We start from the raw sequence: 24,319 nt of genomic DNA on the forward strand, positions 1-24,319 counted from the left end.
AACAATTAAACACGGATTTCCATTGTCTACAAAACAAAAATTCATTCGATCATTACGAAACCAAAAGAACATATGCAGGACAACCCATCGACCATGGCCACCGGAAAACTCAAATTCCGTTAACCTATTGACCACTTATACGACATGCAATTCAATTGAAGCACATAGTAACAAATTAGTGGCCATACCTAAACTCATCTTCGCATACACCTGCAGCAGCGTCTTGACAGTACTCCCCAACCGGTCAATTGAGATTCAAAAGTTCCGCAACGCGGGTTGGGCCAAGCCAAAATCCGGCACTCGTATTCACATAAACTTGCAACGTCCTGCAAAATGCTCCCCAGTCGCTGAATTCAGTCTCTAAAGTTCCGCACCAAGGGTTCTTCAGCGAAAATCCGGCACTCTTTGTAACGGTCGTGGTTTTCTTTGTTTCGACGGAGGATGCAGGATATGCTTTTCAAGAAATGAATTGCAGTTTAAATTTGCTTAGAAAAGGTCAGCTGTATTTTTCTTTATTAAATCTCAGCCACAGGATCTGTTTACAATCTAACGGTAGTTCTTAGGGACTCCAATTTCTCAAGTTTAATAGCATCCCACAGAACTCAACTCATATAGATATATATATATATATATATCGATTCCGAAAATGAGGTCGAAAATGACATTTGAAAACTGGAACTTGAAATCAGGAATTCAGCTGCATATGAAGTTGCAAAAGAGGTTGCAATACGGCTGGCGCCGCCTGTAGTTGCAAATGAGGTTGCAAAAGTTGCAAACAGTATTTTAGAAAAAAAAAATTTATGAAAAGGTATTTTTAAAAATAATTCTGGAAGGTAGTATTTTTGAAAACAATAAAAGAAAAGGTAGGTAGTTTTGTAGATTTCCCTAATTTATATTATAATTTATTTTATATATCTCATTATAAAAAGATGCCCTCATATATAAAATAAATGATTTGTCATACATAGAGGTTGCTAGAAAAAATAAAATTATAGCTCATAATAAAGAGATTAGAATAATAATATTCAATAAGATGATATTTGATCCAAATTCATGTCAAATAAAATATATTTATTTTTGTTTGACTCGTATTTCACATGTAATTTTATAATCAGTATGTATTTGAAAATTTTAAATCCGTAAGTGACCAACACTAGAAGATCAACTCGGGGAATTGCTTAAAAAAATTATAAAAATAATAAATATGATTTTAAGTTCGGTTGTAATTTCGTTTTGGCTAAAAAAACTCAAAATTCATTGATCAGTTAAATGAGTACACTTACTCATTTTTATTTTGTCACAAGAAACTTTGAATTGAAAACAACGATATGAATATAATATAATTTTTATTCAAAAAAATAAAATAATTTATAAAACTAAGCCAATAAAATGCATGTCAAACTATTATCAGTAAGATAAACGATCTTAGATACATAAAAAGTTAGATACATAAAAAGAGTACTGTATATAAAAGTTTATACATATTATCAATCTTGAATACATAGAAAGAAGTACTATATATAAAAGTTTATACATATATCAAATTATCAAAATATTACATACGGCTAATAATGCTATAAAAAATTTATATCATGCTTATAATTAAATCCAAAACTGACTTTAGTGACAAAAAGAAATCTGAACGTAACATTAATGAACAAAATAAAAAAAAATTATAGTAAGTCAGTGACAAAAATATCCGCTTTCCCATTATATAATTATAAAATTGTTACTACGAAAATAAGTTGTTAGAAGCATTTTTCCTTGTATTATTAAAATGTGCACAAAGGACGTGAACAAATCAGACCAGCAATGTAATCATGATATACAAGACCGACTCAGTCGCGAAATTCGTCCATAAATGCCGTATGAAATTCTGTTAACCGATGAACCACAGCTGGAATTTTGTCCTCGGGAGGCAATATTGTGCATCTAAAATGCCAGGTTCCAGGAACCTATCAAAGCATTAGTTCAAACATTTACATCCAATATTACACCCTGCATATGGTACATAGTAGGTTTGTTATCGGAGAGTATATAAGACAACTCACCTGGCGAAAACCTGATCCAGGAACTACGACGACACCAGTTGCATCAAGGAGGCGACGAGCATAAAATGCATCTGGTGCTTTTTTTGCTGCTTCTGCTGCTTTTATTGCTTTCTGAGGTAGGTGAAGTTGTGGAAATAAGTACATTGCTCCTTCTGCTTTATTGCATGTTATCCCCTCCAAGTTGTTAAACCCATCTTCGAGTGTCTACCCAAATGTAATTCAGAAGATTATTAATTTGTTCATGTAAGAGCACTGACCACAAAATAATTGTGAATGGAGGCTAAGGTTTCAACTGCAATGTAGTCCGTACTTTTACAGACCGTATCCTAGTTGCATAAACTTTTTACTCTACATGGTGACTTAACATTTCAGTTGAACTGTGGTGTAGCCTTTTGATTTTTAACGAACCTTTGCACGCCTTGCTAGTGATGAGAGTATTTGTTCTTTCTCAGCAATGTAGGATTCGTAAGATTCATCACCAAGCTGCATGCATCAACATTAGACATTAGTATTTCCTTTCACTTGATCAATAGTAGTCATAGATGACAATATGTTTCACAAAATTAGCAGAAAATCAACTGCAGAGCAGACTAATCATGACAATGGTATATCATGAGCAATTTGCTTCTAGGTCAAAATTGTTATTTAATTTAACTACATACACGGCTGAATAGTTTCTATAACGCTATTAATATCTGATTATTGTTTTACCTAATTATCCAGGTTTGATAATACTATCTCAAGCTTAAAGAACTTGCCACCAAAGGATACTATTCAACTAGAGCACACATTGACACATATAACAGCAACAGTACAAGCAGTAAAGAATAACCTTAGGAGGGTACATAACAAGGCTTGCAAGAATTTGACCAGAAATATTAGCACAAAGATTGACAGACGCCAACTTGTATATTTGTTCCCTTATCTCATGACGAAGACCAGTCACCTCCATGTATCCACCTCTTTTTCCACACTCTCCATGATAGCCTGAACAAGAACTATTTAACAGTTTGCCAGAAAGAAGAACAAAGGTTTATAAGATAACATACCCTTTGAAACAGACTGGAAAGATACTACTGGAATATCAGTCTCTCCGTAACCCATCAACCTGGCAACTTTCTTGAAAGAGTGAAATTTTTTTTCAGGAACGTAAACATTTCCCTGATATACCTGTAAATAAACAGGTGGAAGACAATGCTGAAACTGAGTACACATACGATGACAGTCTAATATTATTTTACATATAATGGACTCTGGGCTATTCGAATCTCGAATAGCAGTGATAGGCTGCAGGGCTGAGTAAAATCACATACCTCATCTGCCAGAAGAACCAAGCCCTCGTTCTTGCAGAACTTCACTATGTCCCGCTGGTTTTCCTCAGAAAGAACCTGTAAATATTTATGACGACTATTGTATAACAAATTTACATCCTTTTTTTTTTTTTTGCCAAAAAAAAATTTACATATAACAAATTTACATCCTGATGTAGGATTGAAATATTATTCTATAGTTTTACAAAGCACTCTTCATCTCTTAAAATACAATTATGTACTTAACTGCTCTTATAAATAGCAACCAGCGGTTACCTGCCCAGTTGGGTTGCCCGGATTTATAACAACCAATGCCTTGACAGTAATTCCCTTGGACTTGGCATCCTCCAGTTGCTTTTTGAGCTCAGACATCTCCAGTCCCCAGCCTGTTGCTTCATCAAGATAATAAGGCACCTGTATATTTCAACTTACTGTCATATTGAAAGCTTTAACTTTTGCAGTTATGCTCTATCCGATCAAGGATAATGTAATGAAATATTGTGGTCCAAATTTAAGAAAAAAAAAAAAAAAAGGATGTCAGAGGGAAGAGTGGACCAAAATGAGGATGCAAATTTTCTATCATAAAGTTTGTAAGAAAAATGACTTGATAGAAGAATGGAACATTCCTTCTCCAATTGCTGATTTGATCTTTAGTTTAGATTGTCAAGAAAGTAAGATTGGAATGAGGGAAGGAATCAGAATCAACATATTAACCCATAAACAATACAGTTTTCATTTCATATCGTGTGCTATTGCAGAACATCGCAAAGTTCATTCCCCAGTTTAACTTGAAGCTTTTCAGCTAAATGCTAACTACAAGTCTCCAAGTTTTTACACCTATTCCATAGCATCAAATATATCTCAAAAGAAGTAAAACATACAAGAGTGCCTCCATGGAGGGTTATTGAAGCAGAATACAAGGGGTACTGTGGAATAGGACAAAGGATTCCATCGTTCTCCGATGACAACAACAATTGCATCATCATATGAACCTAAACAGAAAATCACCAAATTTGTAAGCTGAGGCATTAATTGTTTTCCATTACAGAATGCAATATTAATTATTACCCCAGGACTTGCACCGTCTGTCAAGAAAATATCATTCGGGTCAGCAGGAAAACTGTCGCGAGCTTCAATACCAGCAGCAATTGTATCACGTAATCCCTTGATACCCTGTTGTAAGATTTTAATAGAAAAGATAATTTCATCATACAGTGAGATGTATAAAAGCTTACAAAGTAGAAGTTCTTAGTAATTCTAAATAGGCCATTGTACTTGGCTATGACTATACGCTCCTGTTGCCCTTGCAGGAATCTGATTCAGGATTTCTGAAGCCCGTCTAATGGCATCTGCACTGGAAGAATTTGTAACAGCTACATCAACCGCCCAAAGATATCAGGGGGCAAAGGACGAGAAATCCGGGGGGGGGGGGGGGGGGGGGGGGGGTGATAAGGAGCAAAGAGCTAACAGAACACAAACTGCATAGAGCTATGACTCTAACCATGATAGCAAAGTGCATTTCTGACTTTCAAACATCATGTAGTGCAAGATTGCAGTACTGGTTAGTGTAGGAAAAAAAACCTGAATAACCCCTGTGTTTCACTTTTGTCCAAGATTGCAGGATGGTCACATATTGCAAGAACCTAACACAGGGCTAACAAAAATAAATGCTGAATCGTATAATAGTTACTCTAGAATGATAACCATTCTAGAATAAAGAGTTATCCGTACCTCTCTAAAGAATGTAATGGGACGCTGATTAAGAGATTGAGGATTTCCAATATTGCAATAGAGGATCTGCCAGCGAGGAATAATAAGCACATTATCTTCCTATGACAAGTTGAGGAGAATGTTCTAGATGTTGCTATAATACTTCTAATAAACTTGAGCAAAAAAATCAGTATTGCATCTGCATCCCCTGAAGCTTAGCTCAGTGAGTTCTATGCGTTTAGTAAAAAGGAATGCCAGTCTGCGACATGATTGGTATATATTTTTGCCAAGTAAATAACAAATATTCTCACAAGTCACAAATAAGAAAGAAAGTATGGTATATATCAATGGAAAACCTAAAATTACTTGAACCATAAATTGCTGTTGCAGTATGCATGACTTAGTGCAGGAAAGGAAAATATGTAGTGTTTACTAAAGTAAAAGACTACTCTGAGTAAATTTATACCTCATCGAAAGGGTGGGAACCTGGTTTTTCTTGCAGGTCTTGTTGTAATCTCTGCAACACAAAATAATGCATGACCTCTGAGATTAAAGATATGTGTAAAACATGCATACATGGGTGACTCGGATCTTTGTAATATAAAGAGGATTCAATGTTATATTACCTGGGCCAGAAGGACAATCTCTCCTCGGACTGCATACTCACATTTCAAGACCTGTGAGATGAAAATACAGAGACCAATTGTCACAGTTTGCAGATTTCAGGAGATAAGCACTTACCGGGTTTCTGTATGGATGGTATGGGATATCATCGTAACCATTAAAATTTACAAAAAGAAGAAGATGCAACTGATTAGAATTTAGAGCACAGACATTAAGATTATGAGCGGATGATACAAAAACAGACAACAGTAATTGTGTGTAAGTGTGTCTGAGATGTCTTTACGAGAAGTTAGATCTGAAGAGATATCTTTACCTTTGGATTTATGTCGTTAATTGTTACGAAAGACATGATTGGATGAGAGGAGTTAAGGGGAAATCGATATCAAATGATCACTATTTATCTCTATGTATAGATCTCAAATATTCGAGTCGAATGCCACGTTACTTGCGGGACCAGCCATTTGGCGAAATATAATTTCGGGCACTGTATTTGTTTTTTGTTTTCAATACACCATTACCGTTGAACAAAAAACAGTAACCTCTATTTATGCAATCATGATCATTCCTAATAAATTGAATACTTAAATGGTTTATGCTAACAAAAGAGCGGATCCAATACTAAGACGTCCAGAACTCAAACTTATATCTACAGGGTTGAGAAGTGTTTCGTCCGGAAGGTATAGCTCATCAGCGCATACATACAGAGATCCTTTAATCTAGAATCATATTTTTTAAAAATAAATAAATTACATCACATATTATAGTTCTAATTCTAATGTAAAACACATTTATAAATATAAATTAAATAGGAGTTGGCGTCACATATATATAGAACCCCGACATACGAATACATATCAACAAATAAAACTAAGAGAAAAATGTGAAGTTGACATTGCATATAAAACTCTCACATGCAAATATAAATCAACCAAAAATATTATATATAACAAAATCTTCAACATCCACGATAACACCAAAACCTTCCAAACATAAAACTGGTCAAGATCTTGAATATAAACCACTGCATATCAGGCTCACCAACTTTTCCTCTCATTATAAGTTGAGATCGAATGTAAAAACATAAAATAAAACCAGGATAGTCAAAAAACGAGGCTTAACTTGCAGACGTTACTGCCCTGCAATATCTAAGCCAGCAAACCTATCGAGCTCATTCATGAGTATTGGGCCTTGGAAGAACTCATAAACAATTTTTTCAGTTATTTTATTTATCTAATGTTGTACTGTTCTGGAACATAATAATAATGTTCTCACGCTAAAAACGTGTTCTCTGCAAAGGGTGACCTCTGACAGTGATCAAGTTAGAATATACATTTGTAATATATTTTTTCTTGTCTGACTTTCCGCCTTTCCAAAATGCGACAATTTTCACGTGCAATATCAATATTTGGTTTGCTGTTTATGTTGCCGTCGAGAGATAATAGAATGATTTATATAATGCATATGGTGGTATAACTAAGTCTAAGCAATAGAACCTGAAAGCGATGACGCATCTCATAACGTTCCTTTGCTTGACTGACAGATGCAAGCTTATATTTCAACAGGGACCAATGGTCTATAGCTCATTATTTGTGGTTCTATTTCTATAGAGTGTGGCTGAATCTTCTAATTGCTTTACTACTTGTCTCATTGAGAGCCTTTTGCTTGCTTCCTTTTCTGTGCATCTCAAAGCCACTAAAAGAACATCAGTCACTTGTTCTATGATACCTGAACTAAGGACTTCGTTCAAAAGGCCTGGGTCTATGATCCCTGTTATTTCCTTGGTGTTACTCCAACTAGCTGCAACCCAGCTTACTATGTCGTGGCCCTCGGTAAACAACGGATCCAGGACCTTTTTTCTAGTTAATAGCTCCAGCAAAACAACACCATAACTGTAGACATCAGATTCCTTGCTCTTTGTTGTGGTGAATGCATTTTCTGCAATAATTTCACAAAAAGCATGCATGAATGAGATGTCAGCACCATTCTACTGAATTTTACTTTTAAAGCAAATGAAAATTATTCACATACCCGGGGCAATATATCCAATAGTTCCCTGGACTGAAGTGGTTGGCATTGAAGCAGAAGATTGATCCAGAATTTTGGCAATGCCAAAATCTGATATATGAGGCTCCATATCAAAGTCCAAAAGAATGTTCATTGGTTTGATATCACGGTGCACAATGGCAGGATCTGTGTCAAAGTGGAGATATGCTAGACCATGAGCAGTTCCTAGTGCTATCTGATAACGAGTATTCCAATCTAAGGCTGCTGGTGGACATCTCACGTGAAGAACATCATGAAGACTTCCGTTTTGCATGTAACTATATAAAATTAAACCATAGTCCTTTCTCAACCAAAATTGTTCCAGTTTGACTAGATTCCGGTGCTTGACCTTCCCAATCGTCTGAATTTCTCTAACCATGCTCGTGTGTCCCTCATTCATTCCTGTAAATGTAAGCTTTTTTACCGCATACACTTTTTCTGGGTCCAATGAAACCTTGTAGACGGTGCCATGGGCTCCAGTCCCAATAATATACTTCTCATTCAGATTCTCAGTAGCTTCCATTACCTTCTGAAGAAGAGATGAAGCACCCTCTTCAGCAGAGATTACTGCTTCCTGCTCCAGGATCCTTCGTCGTGAAAACAAATAACACAGTAAAAGGAAGGCAAAAACAGCGAATAATGATGTTGCAAGAGCTATCACCACAATTTGCACCTTTCCAATGCCTTTCCGACCGCTTGATTTCTTGTAACAAGGCCTTAAGTTTCTGCTAATATTACAAGTCAAGCTATCACTTGGGAGACAGTTGGCACAAAGTCCCAAATTTCCCATAAATGAAGACGGAGACGAGCTCAACAACTTCATTAATGTTGTTGGTACTGCACCCGTAAACAAGTTATATGAGACATTGACACTGATTAAAGATCGGAGGCTTGAAAGGGCGTCCAAAGTCCCAGTTAGATTGTTGCTAGATACATCTAGAATCTCCAACGTCAAAAAGTTTCCCACTTCTGCAGGAACGTTCCCTGATAACCGATTACTACTGAGATTTAGTGCTTTCAACACCTGTACTGCTGCAACAGATCTTATCAATGCAGGAAATTCTCCACCTAATAGATTTTCACCAAGTTGCAAATCCAAAAGACTTTCAAGATCAAACAAAAAAGGTGGCAGCCCATTAGTAAACTGATTTCCACTTAAAACGAGAGATGCCAGCCTTACCATGTTTTTGAAACTAGAAGAAATTGAGCCGTTTAAATGATTATAGCTCACATCGAACTGTAACAACATTTTGCAATTTGACAGTTGAGAAGGCAAAGGACCTTTCAAATTATTTTGAGAGAGATTAAGACTCTGAAGGTGAATCAGGTCTCCCAGCTCCTGGGGTATTACCCCTGTAAGCTTGTTTAGGGAGAAGTTAATTGAGGTAATATTTGTCAGGTTCCTCAAGCTTGCAGGAATTTCCCCACTGATTCTATTATTGTTCAAGTCAATGTACACGAGGCCGGCATTTTTTACAAAATTCGGAAGAATTCCAGAAAGGTTATTTTGCTCTAGGATCAGTCTTTCTAAAGAAGTGCAACTTCCTATATCAGAAGGAATACTACCTTCAAAGTAATTAGATCCCAAAGTCAATCTCCGTAGTTTTTTCTTAAAGCAAAGGTTTGGTGGGATCTGGCCGGTCAATGTATTATTTGTGAAGTCCACTACTTCCAGACTGCTATTGATACCCAGACCCTGAGGTACAATACCAGAAAACTGATTGTTGTAAATAGTAAAGTTCCTCAAATTCTTAAGCTCGGTAACAAGAAGAGGAATTTCCCCTGTAAAAAGGTTAGAGTACAAATGAAGTTCAACAAGGGTTTCAATTTTCCAAATTCCGAAAGGAATTTCACCTGATAGCTGGTTTTCAAATAGGTAAAGCCTCTCCAATGCACTTAGCATTCCTAATTCACTTGGTAGTTCCCCCTCAAGTTTATTGGAATATAGTTCCAAGTCTATCAAGGACCTACATTGACCAAGCTGAGGTGGTATGTTTCCAGACAAGAGATTTTGAGAAAGGACAAGAGTGTTCAAGACAGAAAGCTGGCCAATAGAAGAAGGGATATGACCGGTTATTCCAGAACTTACCGCAGAAAACATTGTTAAACTAGTACAGTTTCCTAACTGTGGTGGAATCAGCCCAGCAAAACTATTAAAAGACAAATCCAAAACTTCCAATAGTCTACAACTGCTACCAGAACCAAAAGGAATGCTTCCTTGAATATTGTTCGAGTTGAAATCCACCAGTACAAGGCCTCGTAGATAATAAAAACTGCTTGGCAGTGTTCCACTGAGTTGGTTAGCAGATAACACAAGATTTTGCAACTTGGTACAATTGGCAATGGAAGAGGGAATAGTTCCAGAGAGATTATTTGTGTCCAAGTAGAGGTAAATTAGGTCGGTCATGTTACCAACACTAGAGGGAATCGGACCAGATAGTTTATTATCATACAAGTAAATAATTTGGAGGGTGCGGATTTGGAAGAGTGAATCGGGTATGGAAGCATTGAGAGAGTTGGAATCAGCAGCGAGGTATACTAGGCGATTCAAGTTGGATAGAGTAGGTGGGATCTGTCCTGAAAGGGAATTAGACGAGAGATCTAGCGCGTAAAGAAGAGAACAGTTTCCTAATTGGGGAGGAATAGTTCCGAAAAAATAGTTGAAGCTCAGGTCAATGGTGGTGAGGTAGGAGAGGGATTCAAATTCTGGCCCTAAAGTACCAGAAATTCCAAAAGAGGATAGATTCAAGGCTTTCACATTTTGGCGTTTGTTACACACCACTCCAACCCAGGAACAAGGAGTTTGAGTGTTGTTATCATGATGAATCCAGGTGGTAGTGATGGAAGAAGGAACAAGTGTCCAACGCGCCGCAAGTGCCAATAAGGTTTGTCCATCAGGACTCAAGCTGCTGCTAGATACACTATTACCACCGCCAATTGATGACAAAAACACTACTAAAAACACTTCAATTCTCATTTCTGTGTGTGCAACTGCGGTAGCAGCAGCTTATATGAGTAGATATGTGATCAGTGTTTCATCAACTTTTCTTTATGTGTATAGATATATACATACAACTGTGCAAGATATGGGGATCAAATATGTAAAGTTAAAGCTCGAGGAATATTAATAGTATGGATGGGAGGAAACTTACGGAGAGAAAACAAGATCCAGGGCGTCAAACTAGAGTAGAACCCAAGCACAAGCCCAGCCTTATCTAAAATGTGAAATGGAATGCAATGCAATTAACTAGAAACTACTTTAAACAAGCTTCCCACTTTCTTTAATCTTTAATAATCGGACAGCAAGCATTCGTTTTCATTCTTCTTTGGTAAACGCGGTTTCAGACCAAAGTCCATTACCGCCTACTAATATCACTACGTTTTAATTTCCTGCCCCCCACTAAAGGCCTGTTTCGGTAAATTTTTGTTTTCAAATTTAAGAATTTATTTCTTCTCCGAAAATACATATTTTTATAATTTTTAAATATAAATGTTAAAGAGATATTTATGTCCGTTATTTAATAAAATAATAAGAGTTTTATTATAAGCGAAATCCATTTTTAGTGGAAACATTATTAGAATTATCAAATATCAAAATACTATAATTTGATTACTCTCATCATATAATTATTTAGAGTAACAAAAATTATTATTATATAACTTTTCAATTGATTAAGAATTAAAAATTTAACTTCATCAACACAATTACAGTCAACAAAATTATATATTTTAAAATATAAAATTCAAACTATTTAGTTGTATATCATCATATAATTTAAAATTCAAACTGTTTAGTTGTATATCATCATATAATTTTTTTTATTTCATAATACTCCCTCCGTCTCCTGATACTTTTCCCGTTTGCTTTTATCACGTTTGCCAACACGCACTTTTGATCGTTAATATCTTTAGTTTCGTATTAGTATTAAATATAAAAATTTCACCGTATTAAAGTAATTATGAATACGAATCCAGAAGATCACTCATGACTATATTTAGTCTTATAAATTAGACGTAAATTAGTAATTTGTCTAATGTTATCAACAGTACCAACATTTCAAACATTCAAACGGGAAAAATAAATAGAAACAGAGAGAGTACTAATTATTATATTATTATAGATTTTGTAATGTAATGACTATCTTGTCAAGAGAATCACATCATTATCACAACTATTTGTTTTAATTTTTAAAACTCAAATAATTTGACTAACGAAACAGTTCAATAATTTTTCTATCATGCTTCAAAATTCAAATAAACAAAATTCATATAGGTACCAAAATTCCAAAATTTGTTTTTATATCATTACACTACTAATACATATTGAAGCAATGGCTTTTATTTAAACAAAGAATTCGTGGTCAGAAGAGAAGTTTTGGAAGCTGAAGTGAAATTTTTGAGGTGGGAGTTATTTTTTATTTTTGGTTCTAATATTTTTCACTGCGATATATAAGTAAATAAATATAGGAAATATATCAATTTTTTAAATTATAGTGAATCCGGTTTTAAAAGTACCAAGGAACTTCACATGGTCACATTGTTGAAACGGATCTAACCTTACTGCACCATGCTTCACTTCCAAAGCTCAGAATATAAATTGTCGAACCAAACACAGTTATTACACATAACACCAAAGCAGTAAACCTAATTCAATTAACAAGATACACACTGATAGAAAAACAACTCACAAAAGACCAGATCATTTTATTTTTCTCTTGAGCAAAAGCTCCAGAGATATTGCAAAGTCATAAGTTGCAGGAATCAAACCGAGCAGTATTGCAGGAGCAGCTCTAGCTGCTGCTTATAAGGGAGACATCTCAGTGACCTTCATCTTCCCAAGCCTTATAGAATTTACATAATTTGTGGGGCTGTGCGCAGATATACCCGGCAGAATCAATCCAACTACCCTTAATAGTATTGACAACCAGCCCTCCCTGTACTCCGGCCCGTACATTGAATCCATGATGAAACTTCTAATTAACTCCCAACCAGCATTCAAGTAAGCCGGAATCAAGTACCTCAATCCAAAGTAATTTTTGTTTGGCTCCTCGTTAACTTTCTATATAGAAGCAATATAAAAAAAAATGTGTGTGAATTATAATTTCAACATCGTGGAACAGTGTGTTCTATAATTATACAGTAGTAATATTTTGCTCAAGAAACTTAAAGTAAAATAATGTCCAAGAAACTTACTTGCTCCACATACAAGCTGTTGAAGTACAGGCACACTCCGAAATGCTTATAGAGCCAGGTTTTGTTGTCGTACGGCAACCTTGGAACAAGGTCATTGCAATAAACTACTCTAAAGTACTTCGGCTCTGGATATTCTAGATGCGCTTCCATAAATATCCCCAACTGCCTATCTCCTATTCTGGGCTGTCCAAATGTGTGAACACCCAACAACCGTTGCATAATTTCTTCCTCTTCATGCAGCACCAGTACTGTCGGGAACAATATGGCAAGAGCTCCTCCTAAGCTATGTCCAGTGACCAAAAATTTTGCAGCCTTGTGCTTGCGAAGTAGTTGTCTGAGTTTACTCTTTACAGCGAAGTATGCAGTCATCTCCGTCATCTCTGGCCCAAGCTGCTTTGGAGGGTCTACAGAGAGAGAAGACTGCTCTTGCTCTGGATCGAAGAAAGTAGATTTTGTGCTTTTCATCTGAAGAAGTTCACTGAAGGTGGCAGTATTACCCCTGCTGCCTAAACCCAAGGCTTCTAAGAATCCCATATGGACTTTTCCCAATTTTGGAAATTCATACCAAGAGTAGTCGAAATCAGTAATCCAATCATCTGCATCAAATGGTTCTGTTCCCCTGAAGCTGATCAGTATCAAGTCTGCATCTTTTGGCTTGTCACACAGTATGAAAACTTGGGTTGATCTCTCCTTCTGAAATTCTATCAGTAACAGCATCAACAAAGAAATAAGAAACTTCATATAATCAAGAACTCACCAGGAGAAGAGATGCCTAATAATACTGACTTCACCGAAAATGAGAGACACAAACGATATCAAAAACTATTTAGCAAAAAAAACAAAAACAAAATAAGAAACTACCTTTGAATTTGACTATTTGATAAACATTACTCCCTCCGTCCCCCTCAATTCTTTACATTGAGGTTGGACACGGAGGTTAAGAAATATGTATAAAGTAGTGGAAAAGAGAAAGAAAAGTGGGTGAAGTGGTGAGACCCATTGATTTTTAATATATAAAAAGGAGATAGTGGAGTAAAAGTAGTGTGAAAAGGAAGAAAAAGTGGTAAAGTGGTGGGGCCCATTAGCTATTTTAGGAAAGTTTTGTAATGTAAAGAAATGAGTCGGACATCTAAAAGAGAAAACTGTAAAGAATCTAAAGGGACAGAGGGAGTTGTTCTCACCATTCCAACAGTTGTAGAAGTCAATGAAATGCATCTGCTTGTGCCGACAACAAAATTTATAATATTTAGAATACGTTATCAGGAGGACGAACTCAAAGTTTCAGATTTCAGAAGAGAAACCTACCTTCCAGTGCTGGTTTACAACGTTTCTAACAACATTAGCATTTTCATAGGCCAACTTAGCGGCCATCATAGAGAGGTCGACAAGGGAACGGTTCGCGAGATGCATACTTATACCTATCTTCTCTTCGGAAGCAGGTTTATCGCCTAGTTGTTTAAACAAGTCATTCTTGTCCAGGTCTATTCGCCCATCCAAATGCCCTATTGCGCTTATGAAAGTATCGGAACCTCTTTGAGGCATCACCATTTTTCCTGTTTCCACACAACAGAAAGTTTCACCAACTTAAAGTACCTGATTATGCTAATTTCATACTTCATTCAAGAATCCACGATTATGCTAATTTCATACTTCTTTCAAGAATCCACATACATAATATGCGATTGATACTCTCAAGGTTTTGATGATGACACTAACAGCAAGCTAATAACATGAAACTGATGTGTGTAAGCATGCTATCAAAGGTTGTTTATGCGGACTAACAGTGTTTCAGGATGTTAGCATGATTATAGCTGTCAGCAAGCTTACAGGGATATTTACAAGCTATCAGCAGGCTTACAGCGTGAACAGAGAAACAATCGGATGAAGATCAAAGTCTATTTTCAAGGAGATTTAATAGGAAACGACTTTGTAAGGATTCTAATATTTGTATATATCTTATATAAATATTAGAGCTCGGTTTTATAAAGAGTTTTCATTCAAAAACGTTTTCCTAACTAATAGGAGATTTTATTTCAAATCGATCTTATCTAAAACTCCTATCTAGTTTCAAATCGTTGGGTTTTATTTAATTACTTTACTGAGATGCTTTCAAACGTGTTTTATCTTTTACTCAGTAAACATATATCATCCAAACGTTCATCATTCAATTCAAATTTAAACGTGAGGTTGTTACCAAGATCGTTGGGAAATTTGTTGGAATATGACCGTTGGTATGATGTATATAAATTTGTGTGTGCTTTCATTTTCGGTAGAGAACAAGGAGAACACACCAAGCTTTCTGAAATACAACTCTTTACATTGCTAAATCTTTTGTTGAGCTCTAGTACTTATATTCGTATATATATCTATATTGAGAGTTCATAGTTTCGGTTGTATTACACTCACACATTGTATTGTTCAAAGTGTAAATGTTTTGTTGCTGTGTATCGAGCTTGTGAAACAAGGGAACAAGGGAACTAGTTAGCTAGGAGAATATACTTGGGAAGTATAGGTCTTGGTAGGCTTTTGGTTCGTGGTTCAGGGGTTTCAGCAGGCTGATAACAGGAACAAGGGAGAAAGGGAGTTATATTATTGAATCTTGTAATCGTTGTTATTATTGATTAATAATATAATCTCTTACCAGTTGGTAGGGGACCAGGACGTAGACCATTAGGGTTAGGGGTCGAACCTGGCTAAAATTCTTGATGTTGCTAGCATACTGCTTGTCATTGACAGATTAATTATTCGGTAACTTATAAAAATCGGGTATATTAGCCATAACACCTATTCACCCCCCCTCTAGGTGTGTAATTTCAGCGATGAACACTGATATACAGTTTTGATAATCCGTCTACTTATTCTGACAACTCAACAAAGTGAGAAAAAAAGTTTTAAGTGCAGGTAAATATCCCACGCATGAGATAAATATCCCACTCATGAGATAAATGAACATGTGAAGCGGCATTTGGACAGTAGATAAAAATGGAAATAAGAATGTGAATGAAGGGCGTGCCAATGAGTGTTTTAGAAGATGCCAAAGAAATGATTTACCCAAATGAGAACGGGTTCATTTCATACTACAAAATGATTAATCCAAACGTCTAACACATGAGTTCGAGTAAACATAAACCAAAGGCCCGGAAGAACACTGTGTGCAAGTTAAAATAAAATAGTTATAATACTATGATAAAGTAGTAGAAGCAGTACCGCGGAAGAAGTTGTAAATCAAAGCAAAAAGATTGTCGCCATTGAGAGAGAGTAGATTTAGAAAGAACTCAAAAAGGTAGCCAGCCCACTCCATAGGTTTGCCAAAAACAGCTATCAGCTTCCTCATTACGATGGATACGATTATAACCCACCTGTGGTCCTTGGGCCAGCTTGTCAAGTCATCAACATCATCATCCGAACTCTCAACAAATTTCGAAGCACAAACCCTGTTATTCCAAACCAAGAACCGGAAAAGATCAACAATTCCACCGTTTTCTGGCTTGACGATCAAATACCTCATTCGGTTGCCATTACCCCCGGCCATTATGTATGTCCTTGTATTTTACTCCGAACTCGGCAGTGAAGCTCTCTTTCTTTTACTTGATAAGATTGCAAGTTTTGATTACTTCCTCTGTCATCTTTTTATACTATCAAGGCAAGACACGCATTACAAGCAGAATATTGCTGCGGTGGGACCTACTGAAAAGGGCCGGGTCAAGTAGTGCCGCTTTAACTTTAGCCGGAGTCCGGTGCTTCCTTACACAAACGGGTCAAGAAAAGCGAAGCGGCTTCTACTTCCTAAAAACAAACACCCCAGCGTATACTCGATCCTCATCTAATTCTAGCACTATTTGGGTCAGAAGTTCGGATACTTTTTCGGGCGAGAGCGAGAAACTGGAAAATTTTATAAAAACTTCGGCCCGATTCCGACCGTGTGTATATAGTACTAGATAAATTATTATAAATAATTATTCAAATCCTCTCATTTTTTTACAGTTTTTTCATTGCTAGACACAAATATTATAACAAATATTAAAAATAGTTCTATAAATTTTTTTGAAACTTTTCCTTTTCATATAAAAGTTTAGATAATAAATTTTTATTCTAAACAATTTATAATATTATTCAAATTAAATTAAATTAGTCTATATCTTTATTGACATTTTTTTTACATTGAAACTGTATAGTATATTTTATGATTTTAAAATTGTCATTAATTTATAAAATATGAGATAATCTCTTTTTATTACGTACTACATTACTGTTTTTTTTAAGATATCTCATCCAATTCTTTACATTTCAAAATTTACCAAAAATAGTCAATGAGTCCCACAACTTTCCCATTTTTTCTCACTTTTCACATTACTTTTACTCCACTATCTTTCTTTATATATTAAAATCAACGGGTCTCACTTCACCCATTTTTCTTTTTCTTTTCGAGTACTTTATAAATATTTCTTAACCTCCGCGCCCAAATCAATGCCTAAATTTTTTTATGATCTTGAAGCACAAAAAAATGAAAAGTATTTCTATATTAATTTCAAAATAATAATAATAATAATAATAATAATAATAATAATAATAATAATTTAAGCATGTTAAAAATCATGTGTAGTGTAAATGTTACTACAACTTACAGGTTGCCGTTTCTTTTTGTAGAAGATAATTTAGTGGCCAACTTGTTTAAGTGCATGGGGTATGATATCCTCGCACGAACACGCATGCTGATGTGAATAAAATAGAGTACTAATAAATCACTTGATCTTGGAAACTAATTTTGTATTTGAGAAGAATGAAAAAAATGAAACGATTAAAAATTAATGAAAATAATAAAATTAAGGGATATATTTCTAAAATTAAATGTATGAGAAGGGAGATTAGGGTGCGACAGCTAGCAAGCATGTAAGAAATTGAAAGAAGCAATGAATAAAATTTATATGCAATCACCTGTGACATAATATAAATTTTATTTTATTTCTTTCATATTCCTTCCCCCTAACCAAACATAACAGTTAATTCATGTAACAGTTTCTAATTACAATACAATAAGTTTTGTCTTTTTATGATAATCATGTACTCTACTGTTTATTATTTACAATATTTATTATTTGAAACATTACCATGTTCTCTAAATTCATATAAAACTAATATAGTTCCAATTATAATAAAAACATTATAAATAAATATAGATTTTAAAATTTTTAATATACATTAAATTTTGATCGAACTGCTAATTTAAATCGGAGTGATAAAACTGGTATGACACGTGACATGCCACTTCCTGACCAACTTGCACAACTGCGATGAGGCCGTTGTCGAGCCCATAAGCAAAATGGTTGCATACCTGCTGGAGTATAGTGGGCTACTTTCTTATCTCATGTCCTTATCCATAAGCCTAATATCATCTTTGGCAAATTTTAAATTCCCTCGTTCCATGCAAGTTTATTTGATGTGAAAGATAATGTTTATATAATAAGTTAGAGAATACTCACTATGTTTTTTTTATACGACACTTTTGACTTGAGCACGTAACTTTAGGTGGTTTGACCGGACAGTAAAAATCATTATTTTTTATTGATTTTTTTGTGACTTAAAATTTTGATTGCATATTTTTATTCAGAAAAAGAAAAATTCAAAAATAATACTTTCAACTACCCGGTCAAAGCACTTAAAAGTGTGTGCCAAAAAGTCAAACGTCATGTATTAAAAAACGGAGAGAGTAATATATAAATGAAAACTAGTTTGGAATTTGAACACCAACCACCGCGGAGCTTAGACAACAATAGTCAAAATCCTGTTAGTTGGTCATATATGCAACACAACACTACAACATAGCTTATTATAATTTTAATACGACATGCAATTCCTTTTTCCAAGATTTAAATAATGAGAAGCTTTCAAGGAACGTGTACTGACACAAAGAAAACTCATAAACAAGCTTAGAGATTTGTAAATTACAATAAGGTAATGTTCACAATGTAAATCTTTGTCTTTCTCATAGTATTATTAAATTTTGGTTTTCCTTCCTGCTGCCTTACAGTCAAGATGTTTTAATGCACAACTTCCACGGAAGGGGAAGGTCATCATCATCACAAAAAATGGAGGTATAAATGAGTGCATGATATGCAGTACAAATGATGAGCAAGATACATGTGCAACCATTTATTTTTCAAAGGATGTCATCAGAATGCGTTTTCCTTTTGGTGGAAGGTTTGATTTGCTTACAGACGAGATCTAATTCAAATAACTGGAACACATACATAAACAAATCCAGCAGCAATTAAAGAATGTAGTACCTTGTACTTTTGTATAACTGATCTTCATTGCTCATAATTTCACCAGACTATGACGAATTATTCACCAGGATAGTTATGGGCTTGACGCTGGAAGTTCACCTGCAAAGTATCTCCTCCTAATTAACTGAAAAGGGACACTAATGACTTACCCCCTCTGTTTGCAATTAAATGACGTTTTAGAAGTTCTCCTTTGTTTTTTATTAATTGTCATTCTCTGTTATCAAAAACAAATGACCAGGTTGTTTCCAACCTTACCAATGTAGTCTTCTGTTTGGAAGCTGTGAAGGTGTAATTAACAAAATAAGACTCAAGGGTCTAAAAGGAAATGAGCTTCATATTAACTGCATCTAAATAACAACAAATGAATTTCTTAATATTCGTGCAGAACTCTAAAAGGAAATGAGCTTCACATTAACTGCATCTAAATAACAACAAATGACTTTCTTAATATTTGTGCAGAACTCTAAAACGTCATTCTTCTGCAAACAGAGGGAGGATTATATTATATCTTATTCAGGTAGTAACAGACCATTACAATTGAGGAAAAGACAGACCATCCAGAAGAAAATCACGGCTTCCTTGTCATATCGTGCTTCTTTGGCAACCTACTGCATTATGTTTTGACAAACACAAAAAAGAATTAGCAGGGAAACATGGGGTAATCAGCAGAACTTAACTAGTTATGCAAGATGAATGTTTAGCCCCTATATACAAAACAATTCACTGGAGCAAAGTGTTAGGGTTATACTGAAATATTCGTTTGAAGTATATAACAATTATTTGAGGATCTTGAATGCATGTTTTCACATTGTCTGTATATTATATATTGTAGACAATCTAGTATCAAATGGGATAGCAGAAGATTAGATTGTCAGACTCCTTATATAATATAATAAGGGTTCACAGTCGAGGTGGTGTTAGACAAACCACTGGAACGGCTGAAGAATTATTTGGAAATAGTTTATCTTGACTATTGAATAATACTTATATACTTTGTGTATATTGAACGGGATCAAAATAGTAGAATAATTGTTTCTTTAATTCTGACAATAAAGAACTAAGATTCTATGATGTTATTAATGCTTAAGTTCTTAATCCGGATATAGTGATTGACACTTGTATTTAATGCACATGCCTTGACTCATAAATTAAGTAATTTATTTTAAATTACGAATTTATGTATTGGGCAATGACATTATATACAGAGTGGGATATTGACTATAAAAGGAAACCGTGTCCGAAAAATATATTCGGGTGATGATGTCCTCTTGAAAGCTCATAAAGATAATTATGCTTTAGTCCTCCAGGCAGATTTGTTCTTGCATAATTATAAGGTTGAGTGGATGATCAAGGATAAAAGATATTAATTAAATTAATTGTCAGAAATTAATTTAATTAATGGACATGCGATATCTTAAACATGGGGAATTTATAAGCAATTAATATGGGAGCCGAATTAAATAATTAATTTACGGAATTAGGAAAGGTAGTGCAAATATTAGTTCTTTAGTGGATAGAATTAATATTTAATGACATTGGGCCTGGCCCAGAATGTCATTGGAAGGCCTGACCTAATGATCCATGATCCCTGCTGTAGCCTATATATATTCTCGTTCTCCTAAAGCTGAAAGACACACCAAAACGAATTAATCCTAGAGTCAGAGAGAGGCAGACGTTTTTCTCAAGGAGACAGCTAGGGTTTTGGGTTTTCGGAGCTTGAAGGAGAGGCACACCTTGGGAGATCGAAGGCCACACTTCGTCCAAGGAGAATCAAGGAATACAGTAGAAGACGTGGATTTGAATCGCTTGCGCCGTAGCGATTAAGGTTAATATTCTGTTCGAACTTTTAATTAGTATCATAAAACGCAGGACCAAGGTCCGATTGTTCCTACACAAAGTCCCAGTAGTAGTAGTTATTTCCCTTCCAAAGAACAAGCTAAATAAAAAATCATTTATGCTTAAAAACATAATGTTTTTATTAGCAAATACAACCACACTTACAAGTAACAACTACTACTTGCTATAATATTTTTAAACGACCTAGGTCAGAGTTTCAAGATCAAAAAGCTTAATGCGCAAACTCGGCACCTGGAACCTCAAAACTACATTACATTAATCAATTAAAATCGAATAGCTCCACAATACTATTGCAAGCCAGAGTCTCCAGACAAATAAAAGTAGAAGGCTTTGCAGAAATTTATTGGATCCGTGTAAAATAGTGCACTTGTTAGGCTGAATAAGAACACTATATAAATGTATATAGTGAACACAATCAATAATAGAACACACAAATAAGAGATAAATTAAATAAACTCTTATTCAATCAAACACAGTAGCTTACAAATAATCTCTTAGTGATTTATACTTTATCACTAAGAGCTGCTAGGTTACAAGTATAATTTTCTCGATTGTTCAACTCATCTAGAGTAAACCCTAAGCTGTGTTTATATACACAGTTACACTATATCTACTGACTGATTCTATAATGACCTGCTTTCTAAAATAAATCAATCATTAGTTATCTTCTGCTGTCCTGATTTGCATAATCTTCCTTAATCTGGTCGTGTCCAATTTCAAAACTCGACTTCATTATATCTGCCCCGATTCGGGTCCCGACTGTGCCAAATATGGTCGTGTCCAATTTCAAATATCCATAGGGATCCATTTATGTGAAAATTTCATGTTAGGCCGAATAAATACACTATAAAAGTCTATAGTGATCACAATCAATAGAAAAACTCAATCAAGTGTTTAAACAATTATACTCTTATTCAGTTAAATGTCAATAGCTTACAAAAACTCTCTCTTAGTGATTTATACTTTTTATCACTAAGAGCTGCTAGGTTTTCAGAATAATACTCGATATCTCAACTCCTATAGAGTAAACCCTAAAACTGTGTTTATATAATACACATATACGAGATATCTACTGATTGATTCCTATTAGAGATCTGCTTCCTAAAATACTTCAATCAATAGCTATCTCCTGCTGTCCTGATTCTTGTAATCTTCCTCTATCCTTATCTTCCTTGTTTTCTTGATCTTCTCCTAGAAATCAGCCGCCTGCATTCTCTGATCAGAATAAACTCTCATTGTCACTTGCAGTCAGTAAACTCTGATTTCCCTGTAAACTCTGATGATTAGATCTGCACACTAAACAAGTCAGTTAATCATGACATCATCAAATATGTAACAATCTCCCCCAACTTGTACATTGACAAAAATGAACAAGTTAATATATATATTGATGATGTCAAAAATTACTAAGGACAATGAAAGGCATATGTTAAGCCTATTTGTATTTAAGAGGAATCAACTCAACTCTGATAAGAAAGCAAGTAAATAGCAAGTACTGTTATCCGGAATCCGTACGAAGAACGTCAAATGATTTATTGAAGATTTTATGTCAGAAGAATTTCAGGATGCTGCTGCAAACCACTGGAAGAAGTTCATTAATATGATCAAGCCTCAGTGTACAAATAATCTTTTGTAGCACGTCCAGAAGATCAGAAGGTATAAAGTTTAAATACTTTATTTATTCAGAAGATTCCATATTGTGTCAACAAATGAAGATGAACTAAGAAGACGAAGAATCGACGAACAAGCCACTGCCTAATTGTTTAATTGACAAGGAATATTTAATTCTGCTAGTTACAGATGAACCAGACAATACATTTGTGTATCAGCTCATCCGGTTAAATACTCTGAGTCAAGAGAAGGTGGTCGTTCAATCAAGTCGAAGATCATAATTGTTTAAAGAAGACTGAAGACTCTACTGAAGAAGGAAAAGGATAATTAATTATCTAATTAATTATTTCACTTCTCAAAATAATTATATTGGATGTGTAATTTATTTATTAAATTAATTCTATCTCGAATTAATTTAATTTATGAATTTATGCATTTAAAATAATTAAGTGAATATTAATTGGTTAATTAATTAAAGGGAAAATAGATTGTCTACTTGAAATACACAAGGAAAGACAATCTATTTGATTGTCTAGTTGAAAAACAAGAAGGAAAGACAATCTAATTGATTGTCTAAGTGTTAAACTACAAGGAAAGACAATCCAAGGCATTGTCTTGCTAAAACAAGCAATGTAAGACAATCCATTGGATTGTCTTGCTGTCCGCCTGTTGCATTCTCACAACACGGCAAGACAATCTCCTAGATTGTCTTACCGCCTTTCTCCTCCTCCTTGACACGGCAAGACAATCTCTGAGATTGTCTTACCGATTGTTGCAATTGTCTTGCCTTGGTAGCTTGCAAGACAATCCTTGTGATTGTCTTGCCGATTGTAGAACAGTAAGACAATCTCCCAAATTGTCTTACCGCACTTCTCAATTGTCTTACCGACCCCTAGATTGTCTTGCCCACGGATTTCATTGTCTTACTAGTTGTAGACAATTAATTTAATTGTCTTACAAGGTCTAAAATAGCAAGACAAAGTGCCAAATTGTCTTAGCAAGCTAGGGATTGTCTTTGCCACCATTATCTTACTAGTTCAAGGGTTTTGCCTATAAATATGGCTCTCCCTCATTCATTTGTTCTTGTTCAAAGTATTGTAAAGCTTTCAAGTTGTGCTGAACTTGCTATTCGTTAAATCCACAGTTTACTGTGCTTTGATCATTCGGTTGTTTTGTTCCGCTGAGTTAGAATACTTTCTGTCAAATTTATTCTACGAACTAGTGGACATTAAAACGAACCATATTAATTATATAACGACTTCCACATTGTTATATTAATTAATTAAAATCTGATTAACAATTTTATATTCAATCAGATTATTCCGCCGCGATTATTTTTAGTGACGATTGTATTCAACCCCCCCTTCTACAATCGTTCCAGGACCTAACAATTGGTATCAGAGCGGTTGATACCATTTTACCGTATCAGATCCTATACAAACTCTGTAACGTCCAAATATTTTTTATTCGAATTAATTTTATTCCAAAAATTAATTTTGATTAAAAATATTTTTCTTTCGAAAATCCAAATCTCTTCCAAACACTATTCACATTAAATCCAAATATTTTTTAATTCGAATTAATTTTTTTTAAAAAAATTAATTTTGATTTAAAATATTTTTCTTTCAAAAATCCA

The 24,319-nt window shown here is 34.8% G+C and overlaps 2 protein-coding genes across 15 annotated transcripts; both read right to left on the bottom strand.

Moving 5' to 3' along the window:
• Positions 1-1,687: 1,687 nt before the first annotated feature.
• LOC108195943 (alanine aminotransferase 1, mitochondrial) lies at positions 1,688-11,089 on the bottom strand. 13 transcript variants are annotated; one of them, XM_017362966.2, is made up of 15 exons: positions 10,891-11,067; positions 5,698-5,748; positions 5,538-5,588; positions 5,093-5,158; positions 4,943-5,004; positions 4,637-4,710; positions 4,430-4,534; positions 4,243-4,353; positions 3,638-3,775; positions 3,365-3,439; positions 3,101-3,221; positions 2,884-3,038; positions 2,460-2,534; positions 2,052-2,255; positions 1,688-1,955 (listed from the first exon to the last, which is right to left on the bottom strand). In XM_017362966.2, the coding sequence occupies exons 2-15, from the start codon at positions 5,730-5,732 to the stop codon at positions 1,839-1,841; spliced, it is 1,389 nt and encodes a 462-aa protein (XP_017218455.1). In that variant the 5' UTR covers positions 5,733-5,748; positions 10,891-11,067; the 3' UTR covers positions 1,688-1,838. The 13 variants fall into 13 exon arrangements, 9 of the variants coding, with proteins under 9 accessions (XP_017218455.1, XP_017218454.1, XP_017218456.1 ...); XM_017362965.2 differs by lacking the exon at positions 10,891-11,067 and adding an exon at positions 7,189-7,355 and having other exon boundaries at positions 4,637-4,715; XM_017362967.2 differs by lacking the exon at positions 10,891-11,067 and adding an exon at positions 7,189-7,328.
• A 1,220-nt stretch (positions 11,090-12,309) lies between these two features.
• LOC108193476 (triacylglycerol lipase OBL1) lies at positions 12,310-16,852 on the bottom strand. Of its 2 annotated transcripts, XM_017360143.2 has the most exons (5): positions 16,139-16,852; positions 14,237-14,484; positions 14,113-14,146; positions 12,932-13,632; positions 12,310-12,797 (listed from the first exon to the last, which is right to left on the bottom strand). In XM_017360143.2, exons 1-5 carry the CDS (start codon positions 16,461-16,463, stop codon positions 12,540-12,542), a joined length of 1,566 nt encoding a protein of 521 aa, XP_017215632.1. In that variant the 5' UTR covers positions 16,464-16,852; the 3' UTR covers positions 12,310-12,539. The 2 variants fall into 2 exon arrangements, with proteins under 2 accessions (XP_017215632.1, XP_017215633.1); XM_017360144.2 differs by lacking the exons at positions 14,113-14,146; positions 14,237-14,484 and having other exon boundaries at positions 16,139-16,549.
• Between the last annotated feature and the right edge of the window lie 7,467 nt (positions 16,853-24,319).

Source organism: Daucus carota, chromosome 7 (assembly GCF_001625215.2).
Source record: "Daucus carota subsp. sativus chromosome 7, DH1 v3.0, whole genome shotgun sequence".
Classification (NCBI taxonomy): Eukaryota; Viridiplantae; Streptophyta; class Magnoliopsida; order Apiales; family Apiaceae; genus Daucus; species Daucus carota.